Here is a 22,432-nt window from a genome sequence, read left to right on the forward strand (position 1 = left end):
AAAATAGGGTTAGTCGATGAAAGAAGGAATCGTCGGCCGACTTGATGAAGAAGAAGTAGCAATAGAAAAATAGGGTTAGTCGATGAAAGAAGGAAGAACAAGAGGGTTAGGGTAAACATTACCAATTTACCCTTTATGTTATTTTAGGATATAACATTAATTATTTAAATGATTGGCTCACATTGGTTCTCACAGTTACCACAAACTAATCAGTTCTCATTTGATTAGACCCCTATATATATATATATATTGTGTGTGTATTGTAGGGTTGGGTTCACGTAATAAATCTCATTTTTGGTAAGAAGTGTGAGAATTGTAACATCCACATAATATATGTGAATAGAGCATTTACTGAACTGACACAAATGATACTAACCTTACATGAATACAATTCGCATATAAAACGTGATATAAAATTTCAATTGTTAAGTATTATAATTGACATACATTTGTGTTTGAACTAGGTTTATTATATGTTACTCTAACACAAATGCGACAATTAAAATTTGTTTGGTTAAAGTTTTAGCATGATAAAAAAAACTAATGTGTGTCAACGGGAAAAAATCTTAGACGGTGCGGATCCCCATTCCCCACTGGGGACAGGGGATCGAGGATGAGAAATTGGGTCCCCAGTGCCCTCGATCTCTTGCCATCTCTAGTTGTTGATTTTTCTTAATTTCTTATTTCAAAATGTTTTCTTTCATCAATAACGATATAGATGAAATCATGTCTCTGTCGTTTTTTTCACTAAAACTGTGAATCAATGTGTGTGTATCGAAAACGTTGATCTGTGTTTTCGAAACCTCATAATTCTGTTGCCTTGTTTGTATTTCTATATTTATTGATATGCCCTAACGGCCTAGCGGTTAGGAGGTAGGTAATGAAATAAGAGGTTTTGATGTCAATCCCAGACAATATCACCTACCTGCCATTAGGAAGAATATGATTTCCATCCCCCGTAATTGCTATAGGGCCAACAACGTAGGGCCTTACGTGTCTTTGAGAAAATAATGCATATCTATTAATAGTTTACTCCTTTCAAACAATCTGGTCTAGTTTTAAACCTTGAGGGGTTAGGACACTGATAATAAAACTCGAGTTTTTGAGACCTTTTTTATAGGTCATCAGTTCGAATCCTTCTAAAATTACTGGGAATTTTCATAACTGTTTTCAAAAATCTCATAAAATCAGTTGAGTTGTATACAAACTGATATAGAAAAATCAGTTGAGTTACATGTAGACTGATACAGAAACATGTGGTTTAAATAAATAAACATTTAATGATTTTAATATAATAATATTATTATTTACATTGAAATCTATTTGATAAATTCTTTTGTTTTTTATTATTAGATGTGGCCAAAGAAGGGCCAACGCAACACATGTGCTGTTTAGAAAATTGGCCTTGTAAACCAACGACATTGTACTTAATGCCACGTCCAAAACGACGACGTATGGGAACCAAATCTTTCCACATCCCATGATATTGATTTCCCGATATATTTGTTATTTAATGGATCCTTTAAACATTCGAAACTTCAAATCAAGTATCAAAGCGATAACTAATTTGAACTTTTTAAAGTTGGTATCAGTTAGACAAAAGATTACTGTATAGTCGAATCATGGTCGTTCAAGAAAATCAGAAGGAAAATAAAGACCAACATGCAATCATGAAGGCTGCCGCATGGGCTTGGTACGAACGCGGATCATGGTTCGAGCATAAATCAGTACAAGAGAGCGACTATAGAAGAAAACGTGATTACACGCCTAGACCTTCTAGGTACAAGCTTGAAGCTATTCAAAAACCACAAAAGGAGACTCGTGAGTCACAATCATGTGGTGATGGTCCGTCGTTAGATACTGAGCATGTTTCTGCAAGTAAACAACCCCAGAACCAACAGTGTTATGTTCCGGTAGATACTGAGCATGTTGATAAATCTCTTTTGGATAAGTACGAAATAGAGAGGATTTCAAAGGAGCTTGATTGTTATCTTGAGTCTAGTAGCGTTGAGCATCGTCGCAGGTCAGTAGATGGTGGTGATCATGGTGGCCGCCACCGAAGAACTGTGGCTTTGTCGGAAGGTACGAAAAGTAAGAGTAAGAGCAAGAAGAATAAAGGGTTTTGGGCACGACGTCGAATTGTTTGTGGGTCCAGTAGAGATGATGTTGTTGAGACGTCGAATTTACTGATAGGAGGGAGACGTCGGCCAAAAGAAAATGCTCGATAGTGGCACAATTCATTAAGTGGAGGGATTCCCCTAATCACTTCGATTTTACCAGAGTTAAAAAAAAAAACTATCCTTAATGAGTCGTGCCGCAACGTCTAATGTATGCCACAGTCATCGAAATTTCTAGATCCGCCATTGTGCTCTAGTGAACATAATTATGAAATTTTCAACGACCCTGCACCATACATGGATGATTCAGGTGGTACCACGTGGTAACCATGCTCCGTTCATTATATATTCTAAAAAAACTAATATTATCTTTATTTTCTGACACTATTAAAATTAAAAATAATTGTGCTCATGTTTTCGTTTATTAAATGATTAGTGATCTATCCGACGTTGTTTTGAGGGTACTTACCGTTCCATAATTTTATGGGGAGCATTTTTATATTATATATGTTTACATCGTTCTATTTGTTATTAACGAGATTGTAATTCAGTCGTGATTTCTCCTACCACACTTGAACGTAACAAGGGGTTTGATGATAGTTTATTGAAACTCAAGATTGATGTTGAGAAACATATTGAAATGCCCTTTGTGACAGAACTTTCAATCAAAGACATTTAGAGATCACGTGGAACGTTTATGTTTACTGGATTTGGCTACATAACGAGAATGCTCACTTGTTAAAGCGATTAAAAAAAGAAGAAATAGAAATGGTAAAAATGGGTTGAACAACTTGAAAGTCGACTATTTAAATGCTTACAATCTACTAAAGTGTTTATATTATTATTTTAATAATATAGCTTTTGTAATCATAATTAATAATTTGAAAATCCCAAAAACTTTGACAAAGTCGCACTTCAAAATCATCAATTCGATCTGAAGTTTGACTGCTTATTTTGCAACTTGTAGATGGAATGTTTGTGTTAATATTTTGAAATGCTAATTATCTATTTTTAGAGCAAATTGCATGAAAATATAACCAATTTTTTTAGTTAGGTTATGTATTTGGAAAGCCTTTATTTTGATGTTTATAATATGACATCTCAAACATTTAAGTATTTATTTTAATCAATGTCAGCTAAATGGAACCTTGGCCATTGTCAGCTAAATGGAACCTTAGCCATTGCCCATTGGGTTAAAAAGGCATAAAAGTGTTTTAAATATCAAATCCAAAATGAATATTTTAAAATAGAAACTGAAACAAAATATGTTTTACTTTTACTGATAGTTGATATATTAAATCGACGACTTGTTGGTATTTGCTTTAACGGGTCAGGCCAGGTTATATTGATTAGTGAGCATTTTTTTTTGTTATTTATAGATTTTGTTAACAGTTAATGTATTAAATATGATTACAAATTGTAGTATTAAAATAAGTGTGAATTACAGTTTTGTCCCTAACATTTGTTGGTTTCAATGAAATTGATCATTACAATTCCTTTACTAGAGATTTGTCCTCCATGGCTCACACTTGTAAAAAAAAACGTTGGTTCATCTCTCTTACTAATCATTGTTAAAATTTTCTTGTAAATCAAGTTGAATAAGCATTTTGGTCATTTCCTTATTCTCATCTTAATAGGCGAATAAACGTGTGAGAAGAAAAATTAAGGTGAGAAGTGTAAGAAGGATTTAGACCTTTGATTACCTTTAATCTCAAATCTACTCATGAATCGCTCTTTGATACAAGGATTAATCTGGTGCATCTCATCATAATGTGAATCCAATGGTGGAGATCACTTCTTACGTTTCTCATCTTAACTCTTTTTCTCACTAAAACCAAACACACACACTCTATATATATATATATAGAGAGAGAGAGAGAGGTAGAGAGAGAGATTATATTGTTGATCGTGTAATTGGTACAAATTGTTCTAACCATAGTATTTCCATCCTTTTTCATACATTGATATCATATTTCGTAATTACCTCATTCACTTGTTATTTTAAAATAATTACCATGTCACTTTTTGGTTTCTTACTATGTTTCACGTACGAAAACATTTACTAAAATTTCACATATGAAATCTCCAAATATCGTCATTTTTTTATTTCTTATATGAACTTTGGTAAAAAATTGGAACAACCAAAGTTAATACATGAAACAACGTTATGAAGTTTAAAAAGAATCATTATTTCATCTATTAACTTAAAACAAAATTCATTTTTTTTATTTTTAAACTTTCTGGTTTCACCTATGAACTTTGGTAAAGACAGAACAATCAAAGTTGATGGTTGAAACACTATAAACTTTATATAAACAATAGATAATCAGGAAAGGAGAATTTTAAGGATAAATGAATGTAGAGATTATCTTTTAAGAAAAAGTAATAATTTCTTACAATATTGTGCTTTCTTAATTCCATGTAATTTTTTTTCTATCAATTTGTAACCTCTAATTTGACCATAACAGTTGATCAAAAAAGAATTACTCAAATGAGGTTGTAAAGTTTGTAGTATTTATGTGGTTAATAAAAAAAAGGTGCATATATATATATATATATAGAGAGAGAGAGAGAGTCAAGTCCAACGAGAACAATGTTCAACTAAGAGAACATAAGAACGAACAAATCATATGTGATTTTATATAAACTCACGTGTAAAATCACATGTGATTACATGCGACCTAGGTTGCTAGACAAGTCACCCGTGTACCCATGTGTTGATCATGTCCTGTAATCGCATGTGATTTCAGTGTAAAATCATAAATGATTTGGCTGTTATCGTGTTCTTTTATTTTAAACAGGTTCTCGTTTGATCCCTCTCCCCCCTCTATCTGTATACACATACACACACACACACACATATATATATATATATATATATATATATAAAGCATGAGTTGTTTACAAGCCACTATAGCACATGGGTACAAGTTCATCAAGCTAAATTGTCTGAAATTTAACTTGCTGCTTTTAAAGCATTTTGAAAGGACCAACTAATATTTTGTTAACAATAAAGAGGAATTAAGATCAATAAATAGAATAACCCCTTTCAAAGTCTTTAAATAAAGGCATTTGAAAACCATTTTGCAAACCCTTTCTTTGTTAAACTAAAGAAATGTTTGGCAGTTGCTGAATGGTTTGGTGTAGAATGATTAATTGGTCAAAATGATTAAGAGATTCTCATGATATAGTATAAAATGAAATTTAAATGTTAGGTAATTGTTTACAATGGAATTAGGGTGCTGAATGGTTAAGGGAGGCCATGATACAAAATCATTCAGAGGGTTTTAGAACCATTAAGAGACAGATTTTTTTTTGTCAAACAAGATTCACCTCTAAACAATTCAGAAACTACATCTTAATAGAACTATCAAGAGGTAAACATACAGCCTCTAAATCAAAAGAGAAAGAGAGGCTCACTACTAGATTTATAAGATGATGATGAGATCTCTAATGCAAGATCTTTTATATTGACTTTTTAACTACGATAAGGAACCAAATATGAAAAAAGTTAACGTCAGTGCACTTTCAAAATTGACTGTCTATATTAATTTTCATTATCTCATTCCTTACATGTAATGAGCTCCCTGCAAATATTTCACGTTATTTAATTATATACATATGCATACCATGTAATATTTTGTTTATTTCCACAAGTAAAAAATAGATTATTAAAATAATGCATATTTGTTAATGTAATGGGATAACGACGCGTTATTTTGCTTCTCAGAGCATCTTCAACAGATTCTTCAAAATGAAAAATCAAAATATTCAAAGAAGATTTATATAATCTCCAACAACTTCTCTATTTTGAAAATTACAATATGAATTGTATTATTAAAATATTCAATATATTTCATATAATATTATTTCTCTCTCTCTTATACATTTAATTTCAAGGATTTTCGTTGGTAAGAAAAATAAAAATAAAAACTAATTTATATTTCGTAGTTAATCAATTTTGAAGAATTTCACCATCTCTCTTATACTCTCTATTTTGGAGAAGGTTTTGGGGAGCCTATTGGAGCAAAAATCTCCAAAATCTCCATTTTGGAGAATATGTTGGAGTTAGGAGTGTGCATCAAACGGGTTGGTCGGGTTACGCAAACCAAAATCCAATTGTATTTCGGATATGGAAACCAAACCCGAATTTTGGGTTTGGGTGGGCAAACCAAAAATCCATGAGAATTAAGGGTTGTTTGGCAATTGCTAAATGATTTGATGCAGAATGATTAAGTGATCACTGATCAAAAAGAATAAGAGACTCTGTATGATATAGTGCATAATGAAATATGAACAGTCTGAATGATAAAAATTACCATTTTAACTCTTTATATGATTTAATTCTAAATGAAATATAGTTGTTTGATAAATATATGAATAAAACAATTACTTTGCAAATATAAATTATATACCCAATATTTCATATTAATCTAAATAAACACAACATTACTTTTTCAAGTTTTATATTAAATAAAAAAATATAACAATCAAATTCAACATAATAGTTTTTGAACAATTCTTAATTTAATGCATTTAACAAAAACTGTTTGCAATTTGATTACGTAAATTAGTGATGTATTCATTGTTTTGAATACCAAAAGACTTTCCATCCATGTCATCTTCATCACCTCCCTCAATTTCTTCTTGTCCCTAAGCAATAAACATGAGGCTGAGATGAGCTTTTGCACACCTACAGACTTGGTAATCAGGACCAAAAAGCATACAATTAGTCTCAATGTTGTCTTTCAAGTAATAAAATGGTATAGAATACCGAGTATCGTCCACAAAGATCGTAGAAAAAGCTTAATAAGAGTCTAATGAAAGAAATGGTTTCAAATGATGAATTTGAAAACTTTGATTGGTTTGATTTAGCAAGTGCATAAATAAAGACAACATGGGTGTAAGACTTGTGATGACACCTAAAACACAAATTCTAGCGGACAATGTTGTAAGGATGCTACAGCAAGCAGTCGGTCATAACTAGTTCCACCATCTATTTTGAGGGTATTCCTCTCGGACTTCTACCATTGCACTATGTTATAGCTTTCAACTCATATATCTATGTGGTATCAAGACCAGAGATAGTGACGAATGATGTCATCAAAATATATGGATAAACAAATCTTTTTGTTAAAAATCACTCTCTCGAACCGATTCCCATATCATTCAAGTTGGTGTGTGTTCTAAGTAGTTCATCTATAAATTTACTGCACTTTAACACTTTAATAAGTGACTAACCTGTTGAGAATTAATTAGTTTGAAAGATATAAATGACAAATCTCTTTGTATGTAACTTTCTCAAGTCTACCTCTCATATCATTCAAGTTGACGTGCATTCAATGACTCATCTCTAAAATCATGACACTTTAACACTTTCAAAGTGATCAACTTGTCAAGAAGTGTCATTGGTTTTTATAAAACTTAAATGGAATAGTGAAACACTGTTATTGAAAAACAACGTCCACTTTTCTTCAGTTTAAAATCTCACCCTTAGTCTCACACCCAAGCTAATGGAATTAGCTACTCATTACGAAAATTAAATGACAAGGAAAGTAAATAATAGAAAGTAAATACATAAATGTAAATAACGGAAAGTAAATGACTAAATGTAAATAGCGGAAAGTAAATGACAAGGAAAGTAAATAAAGTAAAAACAAGAATGTAATGTTGCGGAAATATAACGTAAAGAACAATATTTAAAGAAATTTGAGAGCTAACTTTGAATATTAAGTGCAAAGTCAGATGTGAATTTGATTAGGGATGATCAAAATGAGTTCTAAATGCCACTTTTTATACTAAAATAGGGGAAGAAAGGACAAAAACCTAGGTGAGATAAGGTTCCTATAAAGAAGACAAAAAGTACATAAGTACAAAAGGATAATCATAACACGCACACTAAGTACTCTTCTCTAGAATCTATTTGTAAATCATTGGTCTTTGCTAGGGGTGTTCGCGGTCCGGTTTGGGCGATTTAACCCCTCAGACCAAAAACCAAATCGTAATGACAGTTTATAAATTTTTTAAATCGAGCAGTTTGACATCAAGTGCCTAGACCGGTCAAACCAACCACGAAAAGACGGTCTGGTCTGACCGGTTTAGGCGGTTTGAGTCTTTAATGGACTTTAAATATTAAACTTAAAAAACATATACAATTTAGAATTTTAGATTAAATATCCATTTTAACAAAACAAAATATCCAAACAAATAAATGTAATAATTAAGCAGCTCTTGAGTCCAAAATCCAAGCAATCCAAAGTCTAAATAAATAAATATATAATACATATTAGTAAACAAACAAATTAACAAAGTTACAAATTCACTGTGAGTATTGAGTAACAAAATCCACGACTTCACAACTTTAGTTGATTAGAGTTTACTACTTGGTGATCCGAGAAATAGTTGAATGGTCGTTTAAATTTCGTTAAGTTATTTAGATTGTTTATGTTATCTTTGAAATGTTGATGCTCCAAAACTTTGTGTATAATGATGCTTTCTACCATTGAACCATAAGTGTGAACGAATTTTATAAGTACGTACTAAGGTCAATGTACTTGGTAGAGTAAGAATGACAAATATGACATCGTGCCAATTCAAAAACAAGATCTCATTTGCATACAATGTGTTACATTATGGCAAGATTCAATATGATTTATGCATAATGGTTTACAGACTTTTTTGTTTAGGATTATATGATCGATTATTGCATGATTTTGTACGACAGTTTCAGACTATATGTTTATGACAACATGTCGGTATCTTGGATGCCATGGTTGTTTGAAATGTTTTGATAATTTGTTTATTAGCTGGAAACCATGAACTCACTGAATCTAAAGTTACTTCGGATTTGGACAAGTTGAAAATAGTAATGGAAAGGAAAAAGTATAGTTTGGTGTCCAAGACTTCATTATGTTCGTATCAATACTAGCGTCAAGGGGATTTTTAGTGTTTTTCGTATCACAAAAAAAATAGAAGACAAATCTTAGTTGGTTGAATCACTTGGTTGATGTCTTGATGATGTGCCCCGAAATCAAACCACGGATTGGGAAAGATTGATAAATTGATAAAGTTCTTGAGGGATTTCAAAATTTGGAGACCGTCAATGTCAAATGTGTCGATATGTTTACTGATTAGGGATTTTTAGGTGGCGATTCATTTGGATTTGATTATGTTAGATGTAAGGCTTTATGTTTGGCTTAGGGATATATTTGGGTCATTAATCCATAAGTTAAAAAAATTGAGCTTGCTAATACTAAAATAAATAAATAAATATGTATGTATATATATATATATATAGAGAGAGAGAGAGAGAGAGAGAGAGAGAGAGAGAGAAAGAGAGAGAGGTGAATTATTATACAACCTACTACATTTGTACAACCAATACAACTCAATCTCAACCGTCCATTTAATTTGATGAATATGTAATTTATATAAGTTTTGATTATTTCTTAATATAAAGTAGTAATCATAATTAATGAACCATATTCGTATTCCATAAATATTTAAATCATAATAAATGAACTCTCATTATTTCTATAAATATTTCAATTTATTAGGTTGCATTGGTTGTACAAATGCGATAGGTTGTATTTGAAACAAACTGTATGTATGTATGTATGTATGTATGTATGTATGTACGTACGTACGTACGTATGTATGTATGTACGTATGTACGTACGTACGTATGTATGTATGTATGTATGTATGTATGTATGTATGTATGTATGTATGTATGTATGTATTTGGCGGTCGGTTTGGTCTAAACCGCCCAAAAAAGGTTCCAAACCGCACATCGGATCGGACCGTCCGGTTTTGCTATTTTTCAAACTAGACCAAACCGCCAGACCGCTCAAACAGCCAAAAACGGTCTGGTTTGACTTGGTTTAGCCGATTTCAGTGATTTAACGATTTTTTTGAACACCCCTAGTATTTGCACATGGGTTATCAAAAAAATTGGTCCTTATCCACGCACAACAGCTGAATCCAAAAAGCCGCACTACAAAAACCAATGCTTAATGAATGTTGCAGCACAGAACACTAGGCATACATGCAAAGAATTAGCCATCCTCATGGTGTAAAGACAAGTAAATCACTTAATTTAGCTTTATGGATAAACAAATGGAAAATAATATAATAAAAAGAATTCAAGGTTGGGATAAAAGAAAATAAACTACCTAAAAATAAAAAAATAAGTGTTTTATGACTTGAATAATCAATGCATATCATAGGTCATTGTCATAATCCATGAATAACTAATCGTGGATATTGCATCTTCTTATAAAAATTATGAACCATGAAACAAGCACTTACAACGTTTCTTTGTATTTGAAACAAATAGGAGCCACTGCTTTAAGATTGGAAATCTTGTTTTCAAGACACTGTAGGCATGCTCGATAACGTTTCTGAGTTACACATGAACATGGTTGAACCTTTCTTTTTTTTGTCAAGGCATGTTGTCGTCTAAAAGCAGCTTGCCAATACTTCATATGAAGTCATAAAACCATGAGTGTTGGCATAAGCAACATCACAAAGATAATTTTATCTACAACTGAAATGCGAGTATAACCACATTATATGACAACTAGAATGTAAAATGTATAAGAAATGGTAAACATTTAACGTTAAGTGAAAATTGTACATTACCTCGTGGGGGAAATGGAAAGCTAGAGATTGGACCAAGTACAAATTCTCTCAACAATCTAGCATCATATGTTATACCCTTCCATATCCAATCCAAACATACATGAATAGCATATTAAAATCACAAATACCTAAAATATTTGGATAGCGTTCACCTCTTCTTCCACCTTTATAATGAGTTTGTTGATCAACATACACATTTGCATGTATAAGTTCCATATAACACACTTATTGTCCCCTTTATTAAAAAAATAAAATATAAATGGAACTAATAAATATTTAGTACTGAGAGGTAGAGTTTTTTACCAATGAGGATTTACCTTTTAGTAATTTAGAGGCTCATTCTTAATAAAACTATTAAAAGGCAAACAAACAACCCTTACTAAGAAATATGGAAATTAAACATATATGTTTTATAACATTTAATTAATCAAAATTATAATCCAATAAAAATGTTATGTAGTATATTTTATTTTTCGTAGATATTACATTCTATGAAATAATTTACAAGTTGAGTAAACTCTAATTTTGGTCCATGTGGTTTAGTGAAAAGTCTAAAAGTGGGACATGGACTTAGGGGTGTATAAAAAGCTATCAAACCGTTCAATTCGACCAAATCAACCCGCTAACAACCCAATTAAATCTAACCTGCTAAACCATCAATTAATCAGGTCCCACTTTCAAACTTTTCAGTAAACTTCAAGGACCAAAATTAGAGTTTACTCTTATAAATTTGAGAAGATGGTAAATTAATGGAATAATTATGTAAAGATACAGAATTGCTCAACATCTCATGTGATGTGTCTCAACTTTACAGCTCGTAGGGCATGAGTTACACATTTAGATGACATTCTGAATTCCTATGAACGGGGAGTAGCCGGAAATGGCATGGGGACAACAAATGGCGACGGAGGGTTGCGATAGATAAACATGTTGAAAATCAGATATGACATTTTGATTAAAATTTAATGCAAGGACATTTTAGGTATTTTATTTCCTCTCTCTGTCTCCCGACCTCCGTCCTCCGGTGATACCACAGTGGTATCACAATGCATCTTATATGTGATTGGGTATCACACTGTGGTCGTTTGTGCGGTCGATCGGATATGTAACACAGTGATATCACAATGCATTTTATATGTGCTTGAGTATCACAATGTGGTATCACCGGAGGACGGTGGCCGGGGACGGAGAGAGAAGAGAAAATACCTAAAATGTCCTTGCATTAAAATTTTAATTAAAAATTACCAAAATTATAAATTTCCTTATTAATCTATTGATTTGTGGTTGAGATTGGATTTCACGGTTACCACAAACTAATCAGTTCTCCCTTGAACGAGCCTATATATATATATATATATATATATATATACACAGAGAGAGAGAGAGAGAGAGTGTGTGTGTGTGTGTGTCAGGTCCAACTAGAACAATGTCCAAATAAGAGAACACGAGAACGAAAAAATCATATGTGATTTTACATAAACTCACGTGTAAAATCACACGTGATTACACGCGACCTAGGTTGCTGGACAAGTCACCCGTGTACCGATGTGTTGATCATATGATGTAATCGCATGTGATTTCAGTATAAAATCATAAACAGTTTGGTCGTTATCGTGTTCTCTTATTTTAAACAGGTTCTTGTTTGATCCCTCTCCCCTCCCCCCCCCCCCTTCTCTCTACACACACACACACACACACACAGGGGTCTAATCAAATGAGAAATAGATAGTTTGGATAAACTCTAATTTTGGTCTTTGTGGTTTAGCGAAAAGTCTAAAAGTGGGACATGGACTTAGGGGTGTATAAAAACCTATCAAACCCTTCAATTCAACCCGCTAACAACCCAATGAAACTCAACCTGCTAAACCGTCAATTAATCAGGTCCAACTTTCAAACTTTTCAGTAAACCTTAGGGACCAAAATTAGAGTTTACTCTTACAAATTTGCAAAGATGGTAAATTAATTGAAAAATTATGTAAAGATACAGAATTGCCCAACATCTCATGTGGTGTGTCTCAACTTTACAGCTCGTGGGGTAAACATTTACACATTTTGATGACATTTTGATGACATTCTGAATTCCTATGAACGGGGAGTAGCCGGAAATGGCATGGGGACAACAAATGGCGACGGGGGGTTGCGATAGATAAATGTGTTGAAAATCAGATATGACATTTTTAATGCCCCCACTTTCAGTTTTAAAAACATATTTGAAGCCAATGACAAGTCATTTTTAGGTCAAAATGATCTATTTAATCAGTTTTACAAAATCCAAATATCTATTTAATAAAAAATTTGTCTAAAAACTCAATCGTTAAGACCAAATTACCAATTTCATATCATTTTTAAAGTCAAAATAATGTATAATTCATATTTGGGCTTTTATATTGATTTATTTGTTTTTTATGCTTTTTAATCCATCCGAGCTCTATAAACCCTAATCACCCTTTGCTTTACACTCTCAAAGCTTGTGTTTTCAGAGGCGGCTATCTCTTCACTCAAATCGGGGCCATGGGTAAGCAGATCTTCATTCTAATGATTGGTTTCTCAAATAATCTTCGATTTCTTCAAGATTGTTTCTTGAAATTGTTACAAAAATGCATGTTGATTTGTAGCGAGGATCAAAGTTCATGAGCTGAGGAACAAAAACAGAGCAGATTTGTTGGGTCAATTGAAGGATCTCAAGGCTGAGCTGGCTCTTCTTCGTGTAGCCAAAGTTACCGGCGGTGCTCCTAATAAACTATCTAAAATGTTCGTAACCTCCTCTGTGATGTTTTGATATTAATGGACGTATTACGAGTTTATTTGGTGGTTTATGGAATTTTTTAAACCCTAGCGATATCTGTATATTCTACGCATTTGTGGTTAACAACATTTTATGGTTCTAATTGAGATTCATCTTTTTGTGATTAATAACAGTTTATGATTCCAATTAGCTAAAATGATTTGAAACCCTGCCATTTTCAATTTCCATTTTTTCTCAGTATTTTATTTGTTTGTAATGGGGTTTAACCCAATTTTGTGATAGTACGATCATACTTCTGTTGGAATCGGGGGACAATTCCTAATAGAATAATTAATGGATCTTAATTGTTTTTTTAAAGGTAGGGTCTAAGGAGGGTATGATTACGCAAATCTTGCCTTTACCCCAAGGGGTGGTCGGGGGGGACTCGGGATACCAGAGTCCTACATTAGAAAGAGATGGTGGTAATCTTTCCTACTTTCCATATGGTATTTATGCATCTATCTGTGACACCTGAGGCAAGGCTTATTCGGTGAAATGATGACTTGTGCTTAATGTGCGAGGCAAGGCAAATCAAACCAAACCAAACTGATCCGGTAGATCCTGCAAGAGGTAGGGTCTTGGAAGGGTAGGATATGCGCAGACCTTACCTCCATCCGAGATTGTTTTAGTGATGACCCCCGCCTTGCAGAACAAATAGATATAACAAGTGAGCCGAGGGCCTTACTTTGATGCATCATGTGATTGGATTTGAGCCTAGCATCCTGTGCGCTTTGTGCCTCAAATAACGTAGGGCATCAATCCATACAAACTTAGAGATGTTTTCTATATTTTGGGCATGATTTCTAATCTATAAAATGCTTGTGCAAATTATTATCACTGTTGAGCTAAAGCTGTAGTATGTTGTACACATCCTTCATACCTCCATTTGTTTGTGCTTCTGTATTAATCTGCCATCACTTGCTTGTTCGATTCATGGGATCGAACATTATCACTTTGTTGACTAAAATCATAGATTCTGATCCACAATAATCATAACTCTCAGTGCCAATGATATAATTTTGTTTTCTCTGCTTCATTATAGACCTTAATCTATGATACAACGTAAAATTGATACACGTTCTTACTTTATTTGCGATATTGACATGTTTTGTGTTGTGGTCAAATGCAGAAAGGTTGTTAGGACATCCATTGCTCAGGTTTTGACTGTGATGTCACAGAAACAGAAAGCGGCACTGAGGGAAGTGTACAAGAACAAAAAGTACATGCCTCTTGATTTGCGTCCCAAGAAAACCAGGGCCATCCGTAGACGTCTAACAAAGCACCAGGTACCATATGACTTTCTTGTTTCTTAGCATTGTTAAAATGTGAAGCATTATATTTGTTGTTTAAACTTTGGCTTTAGAATATGTCTGATGTATACTTTCCCATTGTATGACTATGGTTTCTGATGCCTTTTTCGGGGGAAATTGACTAAAGTGGCTAATCTCCCCATCCCCATTCACTTTTTAGCCACATTTTCAAGCCAATTCCCAAACTAGCCATTCTTTATGCAAATGTTGTACGAATTGCGTAAACCATATTTTTCTGATAAAAAGAAAAGAAAAAATGTGCATTTGTGTAAAAGAAGGTACAAATTTGCATTAAAAAGTACGCATTTGCGTAAAGTAGGGCTAGTTTGGGAATTGATTTGAAAACAAGGTTTTAAAAAGCGGAATCGGACCTCGAGGTGTTCTCCCTCAACCAGGCTAGGCATAAGCCCCGAGGCGGAAATATATATACCAAGGCGTATGTCTCATCTGGGGATTGAGGGGTGCTGCCATAGGTGCCGTTTTTGGCCGCCTCATCCCAAGGCGTGCCTTGAGGCCTACGCCTCATACGCTTTTTAAAACCATGTGGCTAAAAAGTGAAGTGGGGCGCAGAGACTGGCAATTTTAGTCAATTTCCTTCTTTTCGGTGAAGTTGTCTTGTGAAATATGCAACATTTGATTTGAAGAGAAAACCAAATGAAAACAAACTTAACCAGAAAATCCCACTCGAGAGTAGGGTCAGTGTAAGAGAGGGGAGGGAGGGGGGGGGGGCGGATTGAGATGTACACAGATCTGACATCTATCTTGGAACGAAGACAATTAAGGAATTCCGTGGATCTAAATTAATACCCTCGATTTATCTGCAAAAATGATTATGTTGCAAGTATGCAAGTTTCGCTTGAAAATCATTTCAAAAAACTGAAAGGTGTAATTTTGATGCAATAACGATAAGAAAATGTTGCAAATTTTGCAGGATTACGCCATTAAACTCAAATTTAAATTCTTTTGTGCTTTTTGGTAGACTGTCCATGCAAGATTTGATGGTTTTGTCCGTTTTGCTGCATTCAGCGATTTGAAAGCTGTCTGATTACTTAAGTAAATGACTGAAATACTCTCAGATGATGATCAAATGGAATACGGTTTTAGTTTTATTGTATTGATCCTTGACTGGTCCTTGTCAGGCATCGTTGAAAACCGAAAGAGAGAAGAAGAAAGAGAAGTATTTCCCATTGAGGAAATACGCCATCAAGGTTTAGAGGTGCATTATTGTCTTTTTGAGTTTTGCAGTTCATCAATTTCAGTGGTTTTTGTAAACCCAGATTCGCTGCTTTTCTGCTTTAATGATAATTGAAAGATGCTTAAATACGAAGGCCGTTTCTTTTGGCCCGTGTTACAGGGTTCGAATGGTTTGCAAACGATTTTTAATTGCCAATGGAGATGACCAAATGGGTAACGGGACTGGCGGTCCAGGACTGTTAGAGTTTTCGTCAAAAAAGGCCCGGCTCGGCCCGGGACCGGCCTATTTTTTCAAATATATTATCGATACCCAATGGCCATATGACCGTTTTTATCTCATTTTTTTACCCTTTTTGGTCACATTTGTCCTCTATTCATTATATATAAGTCATGGTGTATGGGGAAGACCAAGTTTTTTTCAAACTTGTTGCTCCCAATTAAGACGGCCTTTCTACTTGGCACTGTCGGATCACTAAGCCCGATTCACGGTCCTGCCCATGGGTGGATCTTGCAATCAACCTAAGAATGTAATTTCAACTTCATGCCCCCAACTTGATGAAAACCAACCAAACAATCCCCTAAGACTAATGCCGCATCAAGTGTGGGCCTATAAGTTATTGTGCTATACTATTTTGTTCCATGTACCAAAACACATCTTCATCTAATGTAATTTCAACTTCATGCCCCCAATTCAAATGTTTAGGTTCAAAATTAGTATTATTCAAGACCTAAGACATAGAGGTGTTAAGAATTTTTGGATAGGGTGGCACTATATAAAACGGTTGCACCTTCTAGAATAAAACGGTTGCATCTTCACGAACCTAATTTTTTTTACCTTACCAGGGAGGAACAATACGGTGGTACGTGTCACCTAACCACCCCTCTAGGTCCGTCTATGTCTGGTAGATCTGATTGTCAAGCTGATTGAGGACAACTATTTTCAAAGAAATGAGTGTATACAAAATTACTTGTTAAAATTAATTGACAGACATTATAATACAAAATAATTCAAAATTGGCTGTTCGACCCGTTTGTATTTTAATGATTAAAATTTTGAGATAATCCATCAATTCTCAGTTTCCCATATACTTAGATTTTTTATATACTTCTAATAAAATTTGTGAATCTTTTTTTTAATATATATATATATATATATATATATATATATATATATATTAAGGGATCGTTTACCAAACAGCTTAAGAGCATCTTCAACAAAAAATTTGTAATGAGGTGCGAACGTTGCCTCGATGCAATATGCTTAACAGCCTCAGAGCATCTTCAACAAAAATTTCAAAAATTTCAAAAATATAATTAACATGTAAAAGAAATAATTTTATATTATCTTTCTATCATTAATAAATCTTGGCATTAACTATTTAAAAGAGAGAGATAAAATTTATTAAACATATGAAATATTTTAATAATAAAATCAAGTGTTTTTTAAGTACTATAAAGGTACCCGTGTAATGTATCGAGACACATTTTCATTTCAATGTTTCGTTTTATTTTTTTTTATCCATGTCAATATAATACGATTGTATATGGTTTTGAAAAATCGATAATGTTTTTATTTTTGAATAAAATATAAATTTGAAATTATCATATAAAATTTGCAGAAAATATATCAATATTAGTATTAAATTAACTATTTAATAGTTTTTGTTTGTGTATTTTTTTAATTCAAATTTTTTATTATAAATTAATTTAACGTAACGAAGTAACTTAATTTAGGTTTAATAATATATTTTTTATAAAGATAATAATTAAGTATTCTATTAGAACTCAATAATTATCTTAATTATATTTTAGATTTTTTATACTTCTAAATGAGATGTTTATCTTCTATTTGATTATGTTTATCTGCAGTTAGTTAAACAAATTCAAACATAGAACTTTAATAAGTTGTACTTATGCAYAATTTACTTGTAATCTTAAAATTTAAGTAATATGCATTAATAAACAGTACTTTGTACATAAAAATGATTTTTAAGAATTTTTGTCAAATGCTTTATAATATAGTATAGATATAATATTTATATATAGCAATTGCAACAAATAAACTCACACCCTCTTCACTTTTGGTGAAGTTTGAACTTCAAATACTACTATACCGCTATACCAAAGGGCTTTCGGTAATCAAATTATCCAAAATACAGAAGTTGTTGGAGCAGGATGTAATTCATTTTAAAAAAAATTAACTTTTTTTTAAAGGATTTGTTGAAGATATTCAAATATTCTATCTGTTAGAAGCACAAAAAACAATCTATGTTAATTTTTGTAAACAATAACAGTTTCAAAACAGTAAAGTTGTCTTAAGAGTAACACTAAGGTCGTTTGACATATTATTGAAATTTCTCTCGCTTTGTAACTTAATCATTTTGATTACTCTATTTTTTTTCCAAGTCCACCTCGACACGTGACTATCAAAATATACATACGAGTTTATAGTTTTTCTATTGATAAAGGATCAGGGACGGACCTACTTTGGTGGAATAGGTGGCACGTACCACCGTATTCATTGGCGCATCTACAGCAAAGGTGTAGGGGGCACAAGCCCCCAACAACCCTAGCAGTCATCCACTAAAACATTATTGTAGGTTTATTTTTATTTTTGTTAACCTAAAATTACTAATAGGCCCAGAATAAATAAAAGTTAGACCCAATTCTAATTCTTGTCATTTTATTTAAAACTCTTACTTGAAAAAGTAATTAATTGATCAATTAAACTCTAATTCCTTAAACTTTTAAGTGTCAACCTCTTAAAATTCATTTTAGTTATCATTTTTTGTTTGCTATAATGCTAATAGTTATTATTATTCTATTAAATTGGACCTTTAAGCCGAAAATCAAATAACCCAAAATCGTATTGGTTCGAAAGAGTTATTCGGTTTCAGATCTTTTTTAACATCCTTAAAAGGTTCCCCCAATAATAAAAGTTTGTGGATCCGCCACTGACCATATTATTTCTCCGTCAAAGGGTAAAAAATATTAGGTTCGTGAAAGGTGCAACCGTATTAATTTCTTGTGAGCCACCGTATGTATTTTGAAACTACAATAAGAACAAGTTTTATTTGGTATAGTTGGTTTGCAAGAATTTTATTCCACCCCAGATCCTAGTTCGATTTCTGTTAGTGTCATTTTCTTAATCAAATGACGATTTCGTATATTTGCTTCTTATAGTCAAACGGTGCCACTGTTTGAAAGAATTTCTTGATCCGTCCCTGGAACGGATATATACGCACACTAGACTTGGGATCATATGAGACCAAGGGTTTTTCGTGAGACCCGTAAGACCAATTCTCAACCCTTGGATTAGATCAACAATCTGAACATTTATAATCACAAAATTGCCACGAGACTTCTCAATAATCATAAAATTGTCACCGTGCAACTTTAGACCATTAGATCATTAACTTATAAAGTTGATCAATGAACATCAATTGGTCTTACGGGTCTCACAAAAACCATTAGTTTCACGTGAACCCAACCCACACACTAAACATAAATTAGTCATAATGACATAGATATTAATAATCTGAATATAAATATTTGATTAATGTTTTATGTATTCGAAATCTCTAAATAATATGAAGAATATCAATAGAACATTGAGTTTTTCAAAGTGTTAAAAGGTTCTTGAAATACTAGAGAAAAATCGTTACATATACTATGAAGACTGTAAATGTTTAGATCCACTGTCTTTTTAGATGTCCGAAAGTTATCATTTTGTATTGAGTAAAATAATATTATAAACAAAAAAATCGAATGCATTTTGAAGGGTTTTGTTGGTTTATACTTCTACGATGAGTTTTGTATCCTTTACCGAAAAAACCCATTTTAATTTTCAATCTCTTAATATCATCTCCAATGACAAATGCTAAAGTAGAGATCTTAGAGATTTAAAAGTAAACGTTTGCTCCAACAGATATGCTAAAGTGTATACTTAAATAGAGATGGGAAAAAGGGACAGCAGAAATCTCCAAATTTACAGAAATCTCTAATATATTATTTTAATTGTTTACAGCAATGAGGCGGAATGTGTTATAATATTTTTATAAAGTTCATTTAAAAGTATATTGAAATGATGAATTTATAAAATATAATTAATGCTAGAATTACTAAAAGCGAGTAGCCATTTGAATTGGATATTATGTTACTTAAAGATTTTGCTTTTAGATACCCTATTTTAGAAAAATTATAGCATAATTGTTAAAGATACACTAAGATATTGTGTTTGATAAGACAACTTTCTGTTCATCAGGTTGGAATGGACCGGATTGGATTGAATTGAATATGACTCGAACATAAAAGATAACTGAATAAATCTAAAACAATTTAGCTTCCATTTCGTTCCAAGACGGACGACGAACCAGATACATACCTAGATATGTTTGATTTAGAAATACAAGCTTAAAACAACACTACATGTTCGAAGAAAACAAACTTGTTTTGCTCTAGTTCTGAATGGGACCGAACCAAGAATCCATTTTCGAAAAAATCTTGAACCGAGCATGAAGAGTGTACCAATCTTTACAACCCGATCCAGCAATCTAAACCACCAAAATCTTGAACCACAAAATGTATTGATTAATCTAATGAGTCCCTAAAGTTTAACAACCAAGAAAACCTCCAATGTCCTTTGGAAACTCGAACTAATGATTGATAGAGAGCAAACCCAAGATATGGCGAGTTGAGCTACCACAGTGCCTAAGTTGGATATATATATCTGCATTCTAATAGAGCATCTTAGTAGCAATCACATGGTTGGGTAATTATAACATACACACACACACACACACACACACACACACACACACACACACACACACATATATATATATATAGGTAGGTAGGGGTAGCATACGAGAATGGTATCTAAATAAGAAAATACGAGATTTAGTGAAATTATTTTATGTTGGGTCATGGAAGAAGATCGGGTCATGTTAGTTACTGGTGCAAGGGCCATAAATGAGGGTTCTTAAGATGAGCTCGTGTCAAAGGAGGTAAGCACTGAAACAAACCTTGTATCGAAGGCTGATTCTATCTCACATCATCCTCAGAATTTGCCCAGAAAGCTCCTATTATAATAAGGGACTTCCTAACTCCATTGTCATCCTCTCAATCAGAGGCTAGTGTAGAACTTCTTATATAGGACAGATCCGAGCGTTAACGGGCTTTTTCAAGGATCAACAGGAGATAAGGGAACGGGTTTGAAAGAAGCCCAAATTCTCTTAGAAATCCGCACTGAAAGCAGGAGACCGTCGTCCCTTAGGCAAACGCTACATCAAAACATTTCCTTTAATTACTATTTAGTTGCCTTATTTTCATAGGTAAGTTATAATTATTATTTAGTTTTCTTTAATTAATAATTTTAAAGACTTTCCTAGTTGGTTTAGCATTAGTTTAGATTTCAATGTCAATTTTGATAGTTATCTCATAGTTACTTTTAGCGTATAAATAGAACCTCTTTGTAACCTTAGAATGAAGATTATTGATTATGAACTTGTTAAATGCTAGTAGTTAGTGTGCATGATATCAAGTATAAATGAAGGGTTAGGGTATGGATTAGTTTTGTGCGAAATTGAGATTGGCAACAGTCTTAAGAGCTCCCAGTCTCTCGAAAACTGAGAAACTGTTGATCCTCTCTCTCAGTGATTTGATGATAATCCCTTTTATCTATCGCTGTAATTTTGTTTCTGTATTTTCAGTTCCATCGATCATACACTGAGTATGTTCAGTGATCGCTGAGAAGCTTGTTTTGTAAATCTCATAGACAAACAATACTTCAAGAAGACAATACTCACACCAAAGAACCTTCAGCGAATGTCGAAGACTGAAACTGAAGATTAGAGACTGGCGAGTACGTGATCTGAAGCGGTATTCAGTGATTACGAGCCTATCTACAAATGTGTGAAGATTGCTCTAGCTTCAACGAATGATGATGAGACCTCCAGGTTATTCCAGCATTCAGCAATCAAAGGAAGCTTGCTTAGCACGATTGTTGTTGTCTTGTCCTTTTGCACACAAAGGAAAAACCCATACCCTTACTAAAGTTAGTACGGTACGGAGCCGATTAGTCGACTCTTTGTCCACCAACTTTAGGCAATGATGTCTGCTCAAGAATAGTGCTTTTGTACTATTCACTGTAGCAAAGGACAAGCCTTCCTCTTAAGGCTTGACACGCACTCTAAACCCTACCTTACTGCATTAAATGTTCATTTAATGCACTGGGTATAAATAGAAGTGTTTCTTCTCCATGTAGAGTGCGCGCATCTCTCTGCTATCTTATTCTTACTTCAAGCATCTTCTAGCTTAAGTAAATGATCTTCCTTTTAGCAATCTCTTTTCTTGTATTTGCTAAAGATCTGTGTGTAACCAAA

The 22,432-nt window shown here is 33.1% G+C and overlaps 2 protein-coding genes across 2 annotated transcripts; both read left to right on the forward strand.

Annotated features, from left to right (window-relative positions):
• Positions 1 to 1,622: 1,622 nt before the first annotated feature.
• On the forward strand, positions 1,623 to 2,228 carry LOC112515170. Its single transcript, XM_025121846.1, has one exon. The coding sequence runs from the start codon at positions 1,623 to 1,625 to the stop codon at positions 2,226 to 2,228; it is 606 nt and encodes a 201-aa protein (XP_024977614.1).
• Positions 2,229 to 13,182: 10,954 nt separating this feature from the next.
• On the forward strand, positions 13,183 to 16,179 carry LOC112515422 (60S ribosomal protein L35-2-like). The gene is made up of 4 exons (XM_025122236.1): positions 13,183 to 13,275; positions 13,376 to 13,511; positions 14,675 to 14,831; positions 15,995 to 16,179. The coding sequence occupies exons 1-4, from the start codon at positions 13,272 to 13,274 to the stop codon at positions 16,067 to 16,069; spliced, it is 372 nt and encodes a 123-aa protein (XP_024978004.1). The 5' UTR covers positions 13,183 to 13,271; the 3' UTR covers positions 16,070 to 16,179.
• Positions 16,180 to 22,432: the final 6,253 nt, after the last annotated feature.

This window comes from Cynara cardunculus, assembly GCF_001531365.2.
Source record: "Cynara cardunculus var. scolymus isolate 2C chromosome LG 7, CcrdV1, whole genome shotgun sequence".
Classification (NCBI taxonomy): Eukaryota; Viridiplantae; Streptophyta; class Magnoliopsida; order Asterales; family Asteraceae; genus Cynara; species Cynara cardunculus.

Coding starts and splice junctions, on each gene's coding strand:
- LOC112515170 (XM_025121846.1), top strand. CDS start 1,623: ATGGTCGTTCAAGAAAATCAGAAGGAAAATAAAGACCAACATGCAATC.
- LOC112515422 (XM_025122236.1), top strand. Junction 13,512..14,674: donor CCTAATAAACTATCTAAAAT/GTTCGTAACCTC, acceptor GGTCAAATGCAG/AAAGGTTGTTAGGACATCCA. Junction 14,832..15,994: donor GACGTCTAACAAAGCACCAG/GTACCATATGAC, acceptor GGTCCTTGTCAG/GCATCGTTGAAAACCGAAAG.